The following is a 15,377-nucleotide window of genomic DNA, read 5'->3' on the forward strand; positions in this document are numbered from 1 at the left end:
ACTTTACAAGCCGATGGTAAAGTATCGAATAAAATCTGGAGATTTTTTCGGGAGTGACTGCTGCCCATTTTCAGCGATTGAAATACGCGATGAATACTATTGTCAGGTTTGTCTTCAATTTAAGAAGAAGAGATCATGTTTCAGAATTTGTGGTGAGGTTCCTTGGTGTATCGTTTTCTCATTATGTTAAGTGTGCCAATTTGCTCTTCTTATATAAAGTTATTCGTAGTGGGGTACCTAGCACTCTATGCGACTATTTTCGATTCTCCTGCTCGACGTGAAATCCTCAGATTTGGATTCCTCGTATCTGTTGTTCTTTATATGAAAAGTCATTTCTTGTGCGGGTCGCTCGTATCTGGAACATGTTGCCTCTTGATTTGAGAATTTTCTCCCATTCGAATAATGCTTTTCGCTTAAAAATGTATCTTTTTTTCGGGAGCATCAATTTTAAGTTGATATTAATATTCTATAAGGCTCTATATTTTTGGTGCTAATAACTGGACACTATCTGTTATTTAGTCTTTTGAATTCGTATTCCCTTACATTATACATACTTGGCGGGGGCCCTTTATGAGTTACTCATGTAAAAATTGTTATACAATTTTAAATTTACACACTTATTATTTTATGTAACTTTACTTAGGCTATAGTCATGTAATACATTTTTTATTTGGCCTCATTGGCTTTGTATTACGAAATAAATGGAAATTGAAATTGAAAAAAAAAATTTAACATACTCGTTTCAAATCTCGATAATATCAAAATGCATCATAATGGATTATTTTAATAAAGTAACCGTTGAAATTCCAATGTTATAAACGACCACAGTCTTAAACAATTACTGATTAAATACCCATATAAATCCACTTGTGTGGATCATCAATAGCCTATGTTGACAATTTTTTGCGTTTTTGTATGATATGAACATATGAAATCAGCTTCCAGGACTCTCAAGAAGTCTAAGCAGGAGGTCTATTCATAATTATGAGCCAATGGTATGCATGTTAGTTACATGACATGTACTAACATCGCACACCAAATTTCAACCTGTTGCTCTTCCAAGAAGTCAAAACGGCTCATCGGTTTATATGGGGACTATATATAATTATGGACCGATATGGACCTACTTTTAGATGGTAATTGGAGGTTATATACTGACATCGCCTAGCAAATTCACTGTATACAAAAACATTACAATTGATCTTAAATTATAAACAAAATACAATCCCATCGTATAAAATTTGCTCCTCCAGGAGGCTGAAAATGTGAAATCTGGGGATTGTAATGGCCGTTTGTTTCAGTTAAAATAAATCATCTTTTAATGTAATAGAGCTTAAAAATAGCACACTATGTTTGCTATTTCAGCAGATAGTGACTGCTTTCGCTTATTAAGCACAATTTTTTGCAATTTTAATACACTTTTCTGTTGTGCCAAATTTCTTTGGGAGCTTTATCCTTGTTTATGTTAGTGCATCGGTTTTACCCAATGCATTCATGATATCGCTTGTGATTAGTTTTACTCTTTTAATTTTCTTGCACTCTATACGAATAATACGAGTTAAATACAGGGAAAGATATATGTGCTTGTTCAACTGAAGCAAACTGTGACATAATAATTTCGATTCTAACAAAAACTTGAGGGAAGAAGTAGTGTAACACTATGGCCACATATTGTCACAGAAACGAAATCGTCTTTAATGTTTGGTCTATACCCTATGATTATTTGTAACTTTGCTTAACGACGCCGTTGTTGTCTAAATATTTTGTTATTCTTAATTTTCGTGTGTAAGAAGCCAAGCCAATTGCCCACTTAAATGTATATGTTTACATACTCTAGCAAATATAAAGCATTGTCAATAATAATGCTTGGTTGGAAATACCATGAGATCCCAATGGAGGCAGAATTTATGTTTATTAATGTAGGAAAAGGAGGAGTTACTACCGTCCAATCAGTTTCGGAAGTTTTTGGTTTATAATATTTCGAAATCATATAGTTTTTTCTTCATTTTTACAACTCACATAACTGAGATTTCTCAGGTTGGTCATCAATAAATAAAACTCTGATGATTTTGTTTTTTTTTGTTTAATTTTCTACGAATATCGTTAGAAATGTTGATATAAGTAAACATCTATTCATCCATTTTTTCCGGAGGGGGTCCACAAGGCTGTAACATGCGTTCCATCAAATCAAATCGTACTCTTCCCTTCGTTTCATTCAAAGCAATTGCAAAAAAGTTTTGCATGTCATAGTGGCCCATATAGCTTGCCAGCGAGTCGCGGTGTTGGTTTGTTAGCCATTCGAATTTGGTAGTATCGGCGTGTCCAGTTCCTATGTATTTACTTTGTAAATGCTCTAATTGACTGTGGATATTATAACGATCTCCCATTTTCACAAACTTTTTATTCCAAATCTATAAATTGCAGACAAACGCCGCTAGTTGTTTACAATGTTTTTTTTTTTTCATTTCGCCATGATGTAGATTCATTAATTCACCACACCAGGGATGATAACTTCTGCCATATGAATGTACACAATAGCTCCGTTCGTGTACTGTACTTGCAAAAATTTTTATTCAAAATCTGACTAGGCTTTACAAAAACAATCTTTCAAAATTTACTAAAATTCAGCAATTTTTCAAAGGATTATGGTAATATTTAAGTTGAGAAATATTTGAGAAAAATGGGTTGTAAAAAAAACGGACATTTCCCTCAACACTAAAATTCAGCGCATAACAATTTTTCAACTGTAAAGGAGAGTATTAAGTTCGAGTTTAAGGCCGGTATGCACCTCTAGCGAAATTTTCGGTAGCAAAAATTTATTTAAGTCTACAACAAAAAAAAACAGGGCTGTGTACACAAATTTTAAACCAGCTAATCGCTTTTAAAAATTCTTAATATATGTTCCAAATATTCCTCAAATAAATTGTTTATTATTTGCAGACCTTTTAAAACTTTTACGCACACAATGATTGTAATAAATTAAATGTTTGCTGCCAAAATATGCTTTTGACAACCCTGTTATTTTCATTAGAGGTGCGTACCAGCTTACGAAATTGAACGCTACCGAAAATTTCGTTAGCATAAATAGCAATGCATTTCTTATGGGAATGAAATTTTTCGCTAGAGGTGCATACCGGCCTTTAGCCGCTAAAATCGCTAAAGTGAAAACTAAATCAGTAAAGGTGAGTACTATGTTCGGGTTTTTCACCAAAACACTAAATTAAAAGTACAAATATAATTATGAAGACGATTATATTTTGATAGAGTCTTGCCAAATAATGGATGGAAAAGATGCAGGAATTGATTGCAAATAATTTTATATTCCTAAATTAGTTAATTAAAAATAGTAACCGTGAAAACAAGCTGGTTTTCAGCTTGAAAACTGAACATAATACTCAGCTTAAGAAAAAAGAAAAGTAATCGTGAAATTGATAGGATAGAATCGGTTCAGTAGCAGTTCTTGTCGTTCGCTTTGAGACATCTTCATTGGAACAGTGACTTTGTTCTTCCTTCATACACTTCTAGATTGAGGCTGATTAATTTGCCTACCGTTAGGAGCCGACGGACGATGTTGAGCTCCATGATGATGTATAGGTTAGTTAGTGGGGATATTCCATGCTCGGAATTGATATCTAGGATTAGGATAAATGTTCCTTTTAGGGCATCTAGGAATTACCAGTTTCTTTACATTGATTTTCAACGTTCGAATTATGCTTCTGTGGAGTCTATTCGTAGGATGTGCACTATTTTTAATTCAATCTACCATCTAGTTGACACTAACCTTAGTATTGGATAACTAATACATTAGTTTTATTGAATAACCGAATATTTGATCTTGTGTTTTAATATACCCGGCTGATGAGTCATTCTCTGTAGCTGGTCAAATCCCTCTGCCTCCACCCCGCCATGGTCCGGATCATGGTGTGTACGTTGTCCCTACGCCATGGGGACGAGGCCCTCACGGTCGGAATGGGCGGGAAAGTGGGCGATGGGACCGTTCGATAAAGAAAAATTCATGTTTTTAGCGGCTAAACTCGAACTTAATACCCACCTTAATCCTCAAATGGAAATGCATTGCAATGTAATTGGATAATTGTTTCATTTTCGACAAAAATGGTAATAATACCAAACCATACTAATGCTATGTTCCCACTGACTCGTTTTCACCATTCGTTTTTCAAAAACATTTCACTGTTCACACCGAGTTGAGATGTTTTAGTTTGACGCTTGCGATGGGAACTCGAAATTCAAATATATCAAATATATTCAAATATTGAACAAACGGTGCGTTCAAATGAATACCGCGATAACAAAGGGAAAACATTATTAAGTTTATTTTCACATTCCTATGTTTGTTCGTGTTTCCTATGAAATTTATTTTAATAATTTGACACATATTTTGAAAAGAGTATGTTCAGTCAGAGCATATTCCAAATTAGGGGCGTTAACATTATATAATTTACGTGTTTTGGAGGAAAACTTGTGTTTTGAACTTGATTTTTTGTATGGGGAAAACGACTCGTTTTCAAATGCTTATAAAGGGAAAACATTTCAAACCCCAAAACATGCTTGGTAAGAATGCCATATAAGCGAATGCCCTACAATATCAATCAAAAAATATTTTTCTTAAAAACATATCAATAAAACTTTAAATATCTTAAAAATTTTACATGGAAAATTCGGTTTCTTTCAAAATTTTCTATATTATTTTATTTCTTCCAAATGACCACGAATTCGTTGCACAAAGAATTATTGAAAACCACTTTGTAGTAACAAATGTTCTTTATTTATAAATGTTTTCATTCCATTAAATTTTTTGGCAGAAAATTTGAAATTATAACTGCCGATGCCTTTATAAACAATTTATCAAAACATCGCTTCGACCGCAACGTCGGTAATACCAAAGCTGCAGGCATCGTGCGACATCTACACGGTTGACATTTGTTGTTCTTGTAGAAGAGAAATTTTCGTCCTCTTGTATTTTTATTCTCTCTGCAAATATGGGAATTTGTTGTTTTGATTAGTGCTGTATGATTTTTTTTGAAGCGGTATTGTATTATTTGAGATGTGCGGACGAACTTGTTTGTAAGAGAGGTTTGCATTCATATATTGGAAAAAAATATATATATTAAAACTTTTACAGAACATTGGAACCCCAGGAGATTGTAAGGGCATGTAGATATAAAAAATGCAATAGACCAAAGAAATTGGAGACGCATGACCAATATGTAAAGGAGGACAATAATGCAACAGATGATTTCCTACAACCTGAATGGCGGTCTGAATTTAATTGCGGTAGAAAGTTTGTGCCTTCCTATAACATGGCTCCGGCCGACGTCACACCTGTAATGGTCTCGAAATACCATTTCTACGATGATGAAGATGCTAAATCAATGGAAAACAACAGAGTTATCGTTCCTATGCTATGGGGTATGATTCCTTTTTGGCATAAAGGTGACTATAGAAAACATGGTTTGACTACAAATAACTGCCGCTTAGAGCATATGTTGAATTCAAAATTGTACAGGGGACCATTTCGTCGAGGTCAGCGTTGTGCAGTAGTTTGTGAAGGTAGGCTTTAAACCATAATCTTCCTAAATTGCAACAAAATTGAACGTTTTTTTAAACATAGGTTTATATGAATGGCAGACAACAAAATCGGCCAAACCTTCCGAAAGAGCTGCGTACTTTTTATATAGGCCGCAAAAGGAACAAATAAAAATCTATGATAGACAGTCATGGATGCCGGAAGATGTTAATTTACTAAAAATGGCTGGGCTCTTCGATGTATGGGAAGATGAACAAGGCGACAAAATCTATAGTTATACCATTATAACATTTGAGTCTTCTAAGATAATGTCATGGCTACACCACCGTATGCCGGCCATACTGGAAACAGAGGAACAGCTTAATGTAAATGATAAGACTATACAAAATCTGGTAATCCATATCGTAAATCATGTCGAAATTTATAGAGTAGCAAAGTGATAGTTAAAGCTATTTGAGTACCAAAATTCTGGAATGTACTAGAAATTCATTGGATATATTTTTTTATAGCTATGCGGAATTGTAGACATTAAGATAAAACAAATTTTTACGGCCGCCGACGTGTTATACACTGGAAAGTGCCTTAGCGCACTTGGACAATTCAGTGTATTATGGGGCTCACATAGACTACTCTATGGTAGATCCGAACTAGGTCAGATCAAGCTTACCCAATTAGAAATAGGAATATAGTGAAAGAGAGTAGGCCTCCAATCAAATAGGGTATATTTGCACACCTTCGAGAAGGTAGGACGTAGAGTCTTTGTCATGAATATACCGAAGATAATGTGTTTCTAAAATAGTCTCTTTCAACTAAGAGAAGAACATAAATGTTTCCATGACATGTATACAATTTTCCTAAACCCTAAAATATAACATTTACCATTAAACACGTTAAATTAAAAATACGATAAGGATTACCAGTAGATCATACACTTGATGTATTAAATTATTTCTAAAATTTTATTTTATAGACCTGGTTAGATTTTAAAAATGTCACTGACGAGCAAGCCCTTGCAACTTTACGCCCATGTACACAATTAGAATGGCATCAAGTTTCCAACTTGGTCAATAATTCACGAAATAAATCTGAAAAATGTAACAAACCTTTGGAAATGATAAAAGTTGAAAAACCAACTATGAATAAAATGATGTCACAATGGCTAAATGTTCGCAAACGTCGTGAAGCATCGTTGCCATTGGAGAGCGATAATGAAGGGGATGAAGATAAATGCCCAGTTAACTCCGGTGGTGGAGGTACAACTACAAGTGAAAGCGAATCTGAACTGTATGCAACAAAAAGACCACGATATCAGAAGAGATCTATGAAGAAGTCGCCAAAGAACGAAGGAAATTCTGAGAAAGATATTGCAAATACTCAAGTTGAGAGTCCATAAAGACTAAAATGTGGTAAAAATAATGGGCAAAATATTCTTTATATGTATGTGATGAAATTTTAAATAATAAAAGAATTGAAAAATATCTTCTACGATTTGTATAGGTATGATAAGTTGTTTTATAAAAATTTAATTTAAGCTTAAATCTATATAAACAAATTTCCCGACTCGAGTTCTTGGGGGTTCCCAAGGTACATTTTTCATCTAAAGCCATGTAAAAATTTGGATGGAAGGGGGTATTTAAAAAATGTATAAACTCTACGTAAACCATATTCCAGATTCGACGGAGGTTCCCAACGTCTATTTTTCATATAAAATCTTATCAAAACCTGGATGGAAAAGGATATTTAATAAACATTTACAATCAACTGAAAATTTATGACTTTTTGAGTTTCCTGAAGAATTATGTGTAAACTGAAGAGCTTTAATATCATGAATATGGTCCTTTTTTATACCCACCATCATAGAATGGTGATGGGGGCGTAAGTTTGTCATTCCGTTTTTAACACATCGAAATATCCATTTCCGACTATATAAAGTATATATATTCTTGATCAGGGAGAAATTCTAAGACGATATAACAATGCAGTTCTAGTTCGAAAATGGGCTATATCGGTCCAGGTTTTGATATAGTCCCCATATAAACCGACCTCCCGATTTGGGGTCATGGGCGTATAGAACCCGTTTTTATCTAATTTGCCTGAAATTGGAAATCTAGATGTATTTTATGACTATTAAAAAGTGTGCCTAAAATGGTGAGTATCGGTCCATGTTTTGGTATAGACCCAATATAGACCGATCTGCCGATTCTAGTTCTTGGGCTTGTGGAAACCGTGAAATCTAGAAGTATTTTAGGACCTTAAAGAGGTGTGCCGAAAATGGTGAGTATCGGTCCATGTTTTTATGTAGCCCCCATATAGACCGATCTCCCTATTTGGGGTCTTGGGCTTCTAGAATCCGTAGTTTTCATCCAATTTGCCTGACATTTGAAATGTAGAATTATTTTAGGACCATAAAGGGGTGTGCTGAAAATGGTGAGTATCGGTCCATGTTTTTGGCATAGTCCCTATAAGTTTCTAGAAACCGTAGTTTTAACTGATTTGCCTGAAATTGTAAATATACTGGTATTTTAGACCCACAAAAACGTGTATCGGATTTAGTTTTTTATCGGTCCATTTGGTAAGGCCTCCATATAGACCGATTTCACATCTTGTGGGTATAGAAGGCACACTGGTAATGAAAATTCAATATTTTACTTCTCGTAATCAATTAAATAATGGGAGGTAAAACTCTACAGATTTTAGATTTCAAATCATGGCGTTATTTCATCATTTTCTTGCACACTTACAAGAGATGTTTAAGATTCCTCTAAAACTCAAACAAATGGTTCTTATAAATTCAGAATCTGATCTAGTCTTCATAGGTAAAATCTTTCAATTTATCTTTGGGAAGCGTAATGGTTGAACTGATCTGCTTGAGAGAATACATGTCATCAAATCCCCTGAAATTTTCAAAGGAAACTATTATGTTTGATTCATGGTGGTGGTTTTTTAAGATTCGACCCGGCCGAACTTACTTCTGTATATACTTGATTGAAATTAGTAAGTAAGTATTATCCCATATTTGGATATGAGGAAATGCAATCTAGCTAATAGTTAACTTCCTTTGCCAACAAATCCTTGAATATCAATCGTATGAATCTTATATTGATATGAGCATAAACAGTTCTTATTGAACCCTAAGAAAATGAGTTTTTAAACATTCCAATTAAGCGTTAATGGAACCTATTCGAAATACGCGTGTTGATTTTAATTCATCATCGAGATTTATCTACAAAATTATCATAATTGAAAATAAAAAAAAAACTCACAAAAACAAATTAGATTAAAATGATGCCTTTGTGTTATCAAGAAATCATATCGGTAGATCGGTTAATTAGGCTACATATATAAGTATGATCCGCTGGAGCACATATCTGAACATAGTAGATGGAATTATTTAGAAGTATTCTTTATACGATGCCAAGTACTCCAAATGCACCAGCCCCATATAAAAATTACATCGATGATGACGTCGCAGCAATGTAATCTTCGTAACATACAAATAAATAAAATTTACTCTTTTGCAATGTAGTCATAAATAAAAGAATAAATATCCAAAGAAGAAACGATTAAAATAAAAAAAAAGTCAATTCAAGGTTAAAGTGTTTTACACACACACAACCATACTATGATTTATATTAATACTATTATGCATGTATGATTGGTATATTGACCCATAGAATTTCTCAAAAATATATAAAATAGCGATACCAACGTTAGCCTTGACAATTATACAAAATATAAAATTTAAGTTTTTTCCGTGTATATATTTCTGTTTTGTTTTCGTACATTTTTTAGAAATTATATTAGAAAAGTTGAAACTTACAAGCTATTTATATTTTCTCATTCGGCTGCCTTATTGTTTTTTTGTTTTATTCTTATGTATAGGTGTACATTGTGATTCTAAACTTCTTATTCAAATTGCGAATTAAACATATTTATATTTAGATCCTCAAAAGTCCCCGGTGCACTTTGATCGAACATTTGCAACATATCGGAAATCTCTTGGCCTTGTTGCGGAGGTTGCTGGCCAGGAACATGTGAATGTACCGGATGTGTTACATGTGGATGAGGATGTGGATGGGCTCCGGGATGTGGTGCTGTTTGCCAGTCCCACATGCCTGGTGGGGGAGCTTGTGCAGGTCCTGTTTGATAAGCGGCTGCCTGTCGGGCATTTCCGGCACTCAATTGCGTGTAGGTGGGACCACTTGGGGATCTTGCAGGACTCGATTGTGGATATTGATAACCTTCCGTTACGGGCTGTTGTTGTGGTGGCGGTCTCAAAGGCCAGTTCGTTGGATGTTGTGGCGTTGGTGAAGTATTCGCTTTGGGAATTTTTGCCATGTGAGCCGTATTGGGAGATGGACCACCAGTTGCTGTATTATAAGCCAATGGAGAGTGGGTGGTGTCATAACTATAGGGAACAGTGTTTTGTGTCGACGATGGCCTTTGTACGTTTTGTGGCGGTTGAGATGGTGGTTGTTGTGGCAAATGAGGCGGGCCCGCATTATTTGGTATCATATTGTGTGCACCATACATATTGGGATCTCCAGCTGGTCCTGAAGGAGTCACATCTCTTCGTCCTTGCAATGTGTAATCTACACCTGGCGCTACGTACACATGCTCTTGGGGCTCCGGATTATTATTGTCATGACCTGTTGATGCGTGCAACGAAGTCTTGTTTGCACTATTAGTGCAAACAATATACTCAACTTCATCGGTGTAGGGGTTCAAAAATGCATATGCTTGTGTCCTTAACCATACATATTCCCCCGATTTAGCTCTTGCTCTATACATTAGAGAAAACATTTGGCCTTTTTGCTTAAGCACTTGTTCAAAGCTTTCCTTCATGTGCGATTGATCCTCTGGATGGAAGAAATCATAGCAAATTTTGCCTAATAATTCTGGTGGTGTATAACCCAGAATGTTCATGACACGTTGATCGACGAATGTAAACTTCCCATCAATGGCATGGCGAGTAATAAATTCGGATTGATTGTTAGCATTTGTAACATCAGTAGAAGCTGTAGAGGTAACTTGTAAGCGACCAATAGCTACCAGACAACAATGAGATCCATGCATATCATCATCCGGACGTTCCATGTGTACGCCAGGAAACATTTCGGTTGGTGGCCAATTCTTAATATAGCCTGTGCAATGAACAACAGCAAAATTGGTCCCATCTCGAGATGGCCCCAATGAATTGCGCTGTTTTAAGCGATTCAAATGGCCTGCTACCATAGTTTCAGGATTAACATTACCCACGCGCATTCGACATATAAATCCCCGTCGAGCCCCCATACTCAAACGCATGGATGATTGATGGCCTTCTTTTTTGACAGTACCAGATTTTAAGTCTAATATACGCCCAGAATTTTGTGACTCCTGGGTAGATAACTGCTCCCTTATCTTCTCACGATCGTCAGGGTGAATATGCTCATAGAGACTGGTACCATACCAATCACTCTGGGTATAATTTAATACTGGTGTCACAGAATCAGATACATAAATCACTCTACCCGAATCACAGGATACAACAAAGAGAAATCCGTCTGCTGCTTCCAGAATTAAATGTTTCAATTCCTGGTCGGTAAGAAATGAGGGCTTGTATGTACCATCACTACTTGTATTCCCAGTACCTCTCAAAGCTTTCATGTGTGCCACGGCCATTCGCAAAATTGTCAATTTGTCAGGTTTCCTAGCTAGGGCACTGCAGGTGGGCACCATATCGGAAAGTTCAGTAATATAAGCGGTCATCTTATTACGCCTTCTACGCTCGATTTCACAATGATTCTCTCGGCTGGCATAACGTTCCTTGTCCTGTACGCTGGTATCGTCCATGATTGGAATATGTAATGAGTTTCACTTCTATTTAGGTCGTAACTTCTACTTTTCTCGTTGTTCTTGGCTGGTATCGCTCAATTTCTCTCTACACCCGATTGCTAGCGCCACTGTTTTCTTCGTTGTTGCAAGAGGGTTGTGACGTGTTGTGTTGGACACAGTATTTCTTGGAAAGAACCTACTTTTCTCAGCGTTTAGTTGTACCCATACATGACACGTGAATATTAGTTTATAATAGATAATTGTTTGTTAATTTTTCTAATACTTAATTAGATCATTTTTTCAATAATTTTACAATAAATCCACAATAAATCGCAGCGGAAAAAAGTCTGTATATTTTATGATGGTTTAGATTGTTTGTGTGTAAAATAGGTATGGCATTTTTTTAGTACTATATTACCAAAGAGTACTTTTCAATATTTAACGTGTTCATGATATAATTAACTACGACCAGTTTTCAAGCATGGTACAATTATTTGTACCAAAAATAACAACACACAAAATCACCAGCAAACTGTAAAAAAATATACAAGAATATTTGTTTGCATACGACTGTATTATAAGTGGTGTGGATTCTCAGAAGTGCCGTCAAATTAAAAAAATGTTGGGAGGGTTGTAAATAATTGTACCATGGTTTCAAGAAGAAACCAAACCTAAAAGTCAAATTTTACAGTCAATATCTCATATCCGAAACGAACGCTTTTGTTCGACTGAAATGACAAAACCAGCTGAATTTTCTTTATAAATCGTATTCGAATGAAAACATTCGTTTCGAATATGGGAAATTGGCTGCAAGAACATAGGTACGATTTTTCGTTGCAAAACCCGCATGTCTTGAAGCGTATGATCCAGAAGAAAGCTTCGTAATGCTTCCTTTAAAATAATATAGTTAAGAAGACCAAAAATTTTTGAATTTGACGGTGCTTCTTAGGAGCTCCACCACGTCAAAAACGGTCGTAAACGATATCCAAATATCATCGCAAAAGAGCCGTCACTATTCAGAGGCTGTACCACTCCAAATATTTAAAATTTTCCTATACAAAAATCCCCGCAGCTATTTTCATTTTCCTAGTGATGCTGATGTATCGACAGACAGTGTTTTTATCCTTGTTTGGAAAAAAATTTAATTGAATTTCGAAATTTTTGTACTAATATACCTATTACAATTTCAATGATGGTATTTAGTTTGTATTATTACGCTAAAGTAAAATTTACCACAAAAAGTTGCTAACCTGCCAACATTTTTTGAATTTAACGACGCTTCTGAGAGTCCCCAACACGTCGAAAACAATCACAGTTGGCGATTGTTGTAGTGTCACTTACGAGTCTGTGGTAGCGATGAGGATGAAATGGAACTTTGAAATGCTGGTAGGGATATTACAATTTCAATGCTGGTATTTAGTTTGGATTATCACGCTAATGTAAGTTTACTTTTAATAATTCATGTCAAAGTAAATAATCTGATTCAAAAGGTACCTTTTTATCATTCCCCTTGAAAATAAAATTTGCTAAAAAAAATTGCTAAATTTGAACTTAATACCAGCGCTAACTTCTTGGCTTTGTTCAAATAATTTTTTAGACGCTCTTGCTGTTTCATAAAATAACAAAAGTGTATCAATTTATTGATTTAAAAAAGTAACAGTGGAGAATGCAAGCATAGTACCCACCTGGGTTGGGTACATTCTTTATGTTTAGCGCTAGTACTTTTACTAGTACATGCATCATGCGAACGGTCTAATTGGATTGCTATAGAGGCCCGGCTCGGGACTCTGCCCTTTTGATTTGCTGTTTCCATTGACAGTGTTGATAAAATTAGTACTAAACACTTTTTGTTGACATCATTTTTAGAGAATATTTATTGTTCCGAAGATTTACAGATATTAAAACTGTATATTCAAAACATGGAAGCACTAGATATATTAGAGAAACGCATAGACACATTAACACGTATCCTTGGAGTCGTTCCCGACAATGGATTGGATGAATCACCCAAAGTCGCTGCCTCTGAGAATGTTATAGACTCGCTCATATCGGCCAACAACATTGTGAATGAAGCCATATCTGGGCGTGAAAAGATTAAAGCAATTGCCGATCGAAGTGAAGAATTGGAGACCTATTTGGATCCACATTTCCTGGAAGAAAATCAGCAAGTGCGAGCCAAAGAAGTCTATCTAAATGCGGTGGCCAATGACCTACACACACAATTCCAACAATTGGAACGTATCAAAGAACTTGAACCCACTTTGGGCGCTGAATACTTCCGTAACATTCCAGGAGAGTGTATTGATAAGTTAAAACAAGTCAATGAGGATAACACAGAGTTTTCACAACAAGCCGAGTTGATAGAAGAGAGTCTAATCTTAGCTATGAAAAGGTATGGTGAAATACAAAAGGGTCTACTGGATTCATTGGGTGCAATGAATAAACGATTAGAAGCGGTTGAAGAAAAGCTGCAACAAAACAAAAAAGAGCAGATGGAGAAGGAGCTGTCCCCAAAAGATCAAGAGTAGTATTAAATATTTTGATTATAATTGAAGATATTGATTTGTAGCTGCTGATAGAAAATATAATTTATTAATCAAGAATGTATGTAATCTAGAATATACTGTGGCTTTTTCTTAAGCGATATTATTAGCTAATAATCAACAATTTAAGTTTATTACAATGGCTACTTAACTCTTTGGTGCCCCAATAGGGAAAAAATTAAAAATCTTATTCAGATAATACAAAACAAATATTATTGCACATATAAAACCAAACAGGCTCAAGCGATTACGCCAATGTTGGTTACTCTCCTTCATCATGTTGCATATACGTAACGCTGCTTCGGTAGTTTCCTCAATAGAACCATTATTGTCTATGACAAAGTGTGACTTTTCACACTTTACTTCTAATGGCATTTGCGACTCAATGCGTTTTTTTGCATCTTCTTCGGACAATTCATTGCGTTCCACAAGGCGCTTAAGCTGCTTATCTGAGTCGCTAAAAGCAATGTTTCATTAAGCTTTTATGAAATAATAGTAAGATGGGGACACCTACCATGTTACACACACTATTTTGTGAATAAAATCCATCAATATTCCCGTCTCGAATAACAACGGTAAATCAAGCACGATCCATGCCTTGCCGCTCATAAAATTTTTAAATACTTCCTTGAATATAGTCCTATGTATTACTGGATGCGTAATTTTGTTGAGTTTTCCTCGCAACTCTTTATCGTTGAAGATGGCTTTGCCCAATGCCACCCTATTGATTTCTCGTGTTGGCAATAAAACTTCATCTCCAAACACTTCTCTAATCTTTTGCCAACAAGGCGTGCCAGGTTCTACGACTAATGAGATATTTAGGTCATTATCTTTAATTAATACAAGTACCAAACCAAAGCAAAAAAAAAACAAACCCACTTTGTCTTGCTATTTTATCAGCATCTATCACTGGAATGCCATTTCTTTCGAACACCTTACTAACAGTGCTCTTTCCAGTGGCAATTCCTCCAGTTACTGCTACAATAAACATTTTACTATTTATTCTAAATTTAATCGAATTGTTCTATGCGAAAAATAACTATTGACTTAGAACAATGTACCCTTAATAAAATTTGTACACATTGCGAGGCAGTGTTTCCGTCGATCGTTCAGAAAAAATGCTAAGCAAATTGTAAAAGTTGCTAAATTGAAAAAAGTAAAAAAAAACCTTTGAGAAATATTTCAACTTGATATTAAGATTAATATCTCAAATGTATCCCATTAAAATTAATAATGAAACAATATTTTAATTCAGCGCACTTTAAAGGTGAGTACTATGTTCGTATTTTCACCAAAACACTAAATTAAAAGTATAAAAATCTATATGAAGACGATTATATTTTTATAAAGTCTTGTGAAATAATGAAAGGAAAAGATCTAAGGAATTGATTGTGAACCATTTAATATTTATAGTTTAATTAATTTAAAAAAGTAACCGTGAAAACAAGCTGGTTTTCAGCTTAAAAACT

The 15,377-nt window shown here is 35.0% G+C and overlaps 5 protein-coding genes across 5 annotated transcripts; 2 read left to right on the top strand and 3 right to left on the bottom strand.

Annotated features, from left to right (window-relative positions):
* Positions 1-2,067: 2,067 nt before the first annotated feature.
* Positions 2,068-2,479, bottom strand: Sf3b5 (splicing factor 3b subunit 5). Its single transcript, XM_075290289.1, has one exon. The coding sequence runs from the start codon at positions 2,385-2,387 to the stop codon at positions 2,130-2,132; it is 258 nt and encodes an 85-aa protein (XP_075146404.1). The 5' UTR covers positions 2,388-2,479; the 3' UTR covers positions 2,068-2,129.
* Positions 2,480-4,885: 2,406 nt separating this feature from the next.
* On the top strand, positions 4,886-7,026 carry LOC142220881 (abasic site processing protein HMCES). The gene is made up of 4 exons (XM_075290285.1): positions 4,886-5,085; positions 5,144-5,571; positions 5,633-5,913; positions 6,519-7,026. The coding sequence occupies exons 1-4, from the start codon at positions 5,066-5,068 to the stop codon at positions 6,939-6,941; spliced, it is 1,152 nt and encodes a 383-aa protein (XP_075146400.1). The 5' UTR covers positions 4,886-5,065; the 3' UTR covers positions 6,942-7,026.
* Positions 7,027-9,288: 2,262 nt separating this feature from the next.
* tgo (Aryl hydrocarbon receptor nuclear translocator homolog tgo) lies at positions 9,289-11,745 on the bottom strand. The gene has a single exon (XM_075290244.1). It carries the CDS (start codon positions 11,381-11,383, stop codon positions 9,455-9,457), a length of 1,929 nt encoding a protein of 642 aa, XP_075146359.1. The 5' UTR covers positions 11,384-11,745; the 3' UTR covers positions 9,289-9,454.
* Positions 11,746-13,170: 1,425 nt separating this feature from the next.
* On the top strand, positions 13,171-13,984 carry DCTN3-p24 (Dynactin 3, p24 subunit). Its single transcript, XM_075290247.1, has one exon. It carries the CDS (start codon positions 13,285-13,287, stop codon positions 13,891-13,893), a length of 609 nt encoding a protein of 202 aa, XP_075146362.1. The 5' UTR covers positions 13,171-13,284; the 3' UTR covers positions 13,894-13,984.
* On the bottom strand, positions 13,928-14,985 carry Dpck (Dephospho-CoA kinase). The gene is made up of 3 exons (XM_075290245.1): positions 14,788-14,985; positions 14,423-14,714; positions 13,928-14,365 (listed from the first exon to the last, which is right to left on the bottom strand). The coding sequence occupies exons 1-3, from the start codon at positions 14,897-14,899 to the stop codon at positions 14,056-14,058; spliced, it is 714 nt and encodes a 237-aa protein (XP_075146360.1). The 5' UTR covers positions 14,900-14,985; the 3' UTR covers positions 13,928-14,055.
* Between the last annotated feature and the right edge of the window lie 392 nt (positions 14,986-15,377).

Source organism: Haematobia irritans, chromosome 1, assembly GCF_050003625.1.
Source record: "Haematobia irritans isolate KBUSLIRL chromosome 1, ASM5000362v1, whole genome shotgun sequence".
In the NCBI taxonomy this organism is placed as follows: domain Eukaryota; kingdom Metazoa; phylum Arthropoda; class Insecta; order Diptera; family Muscidae; genus Haematobia; species Haematobia irritans.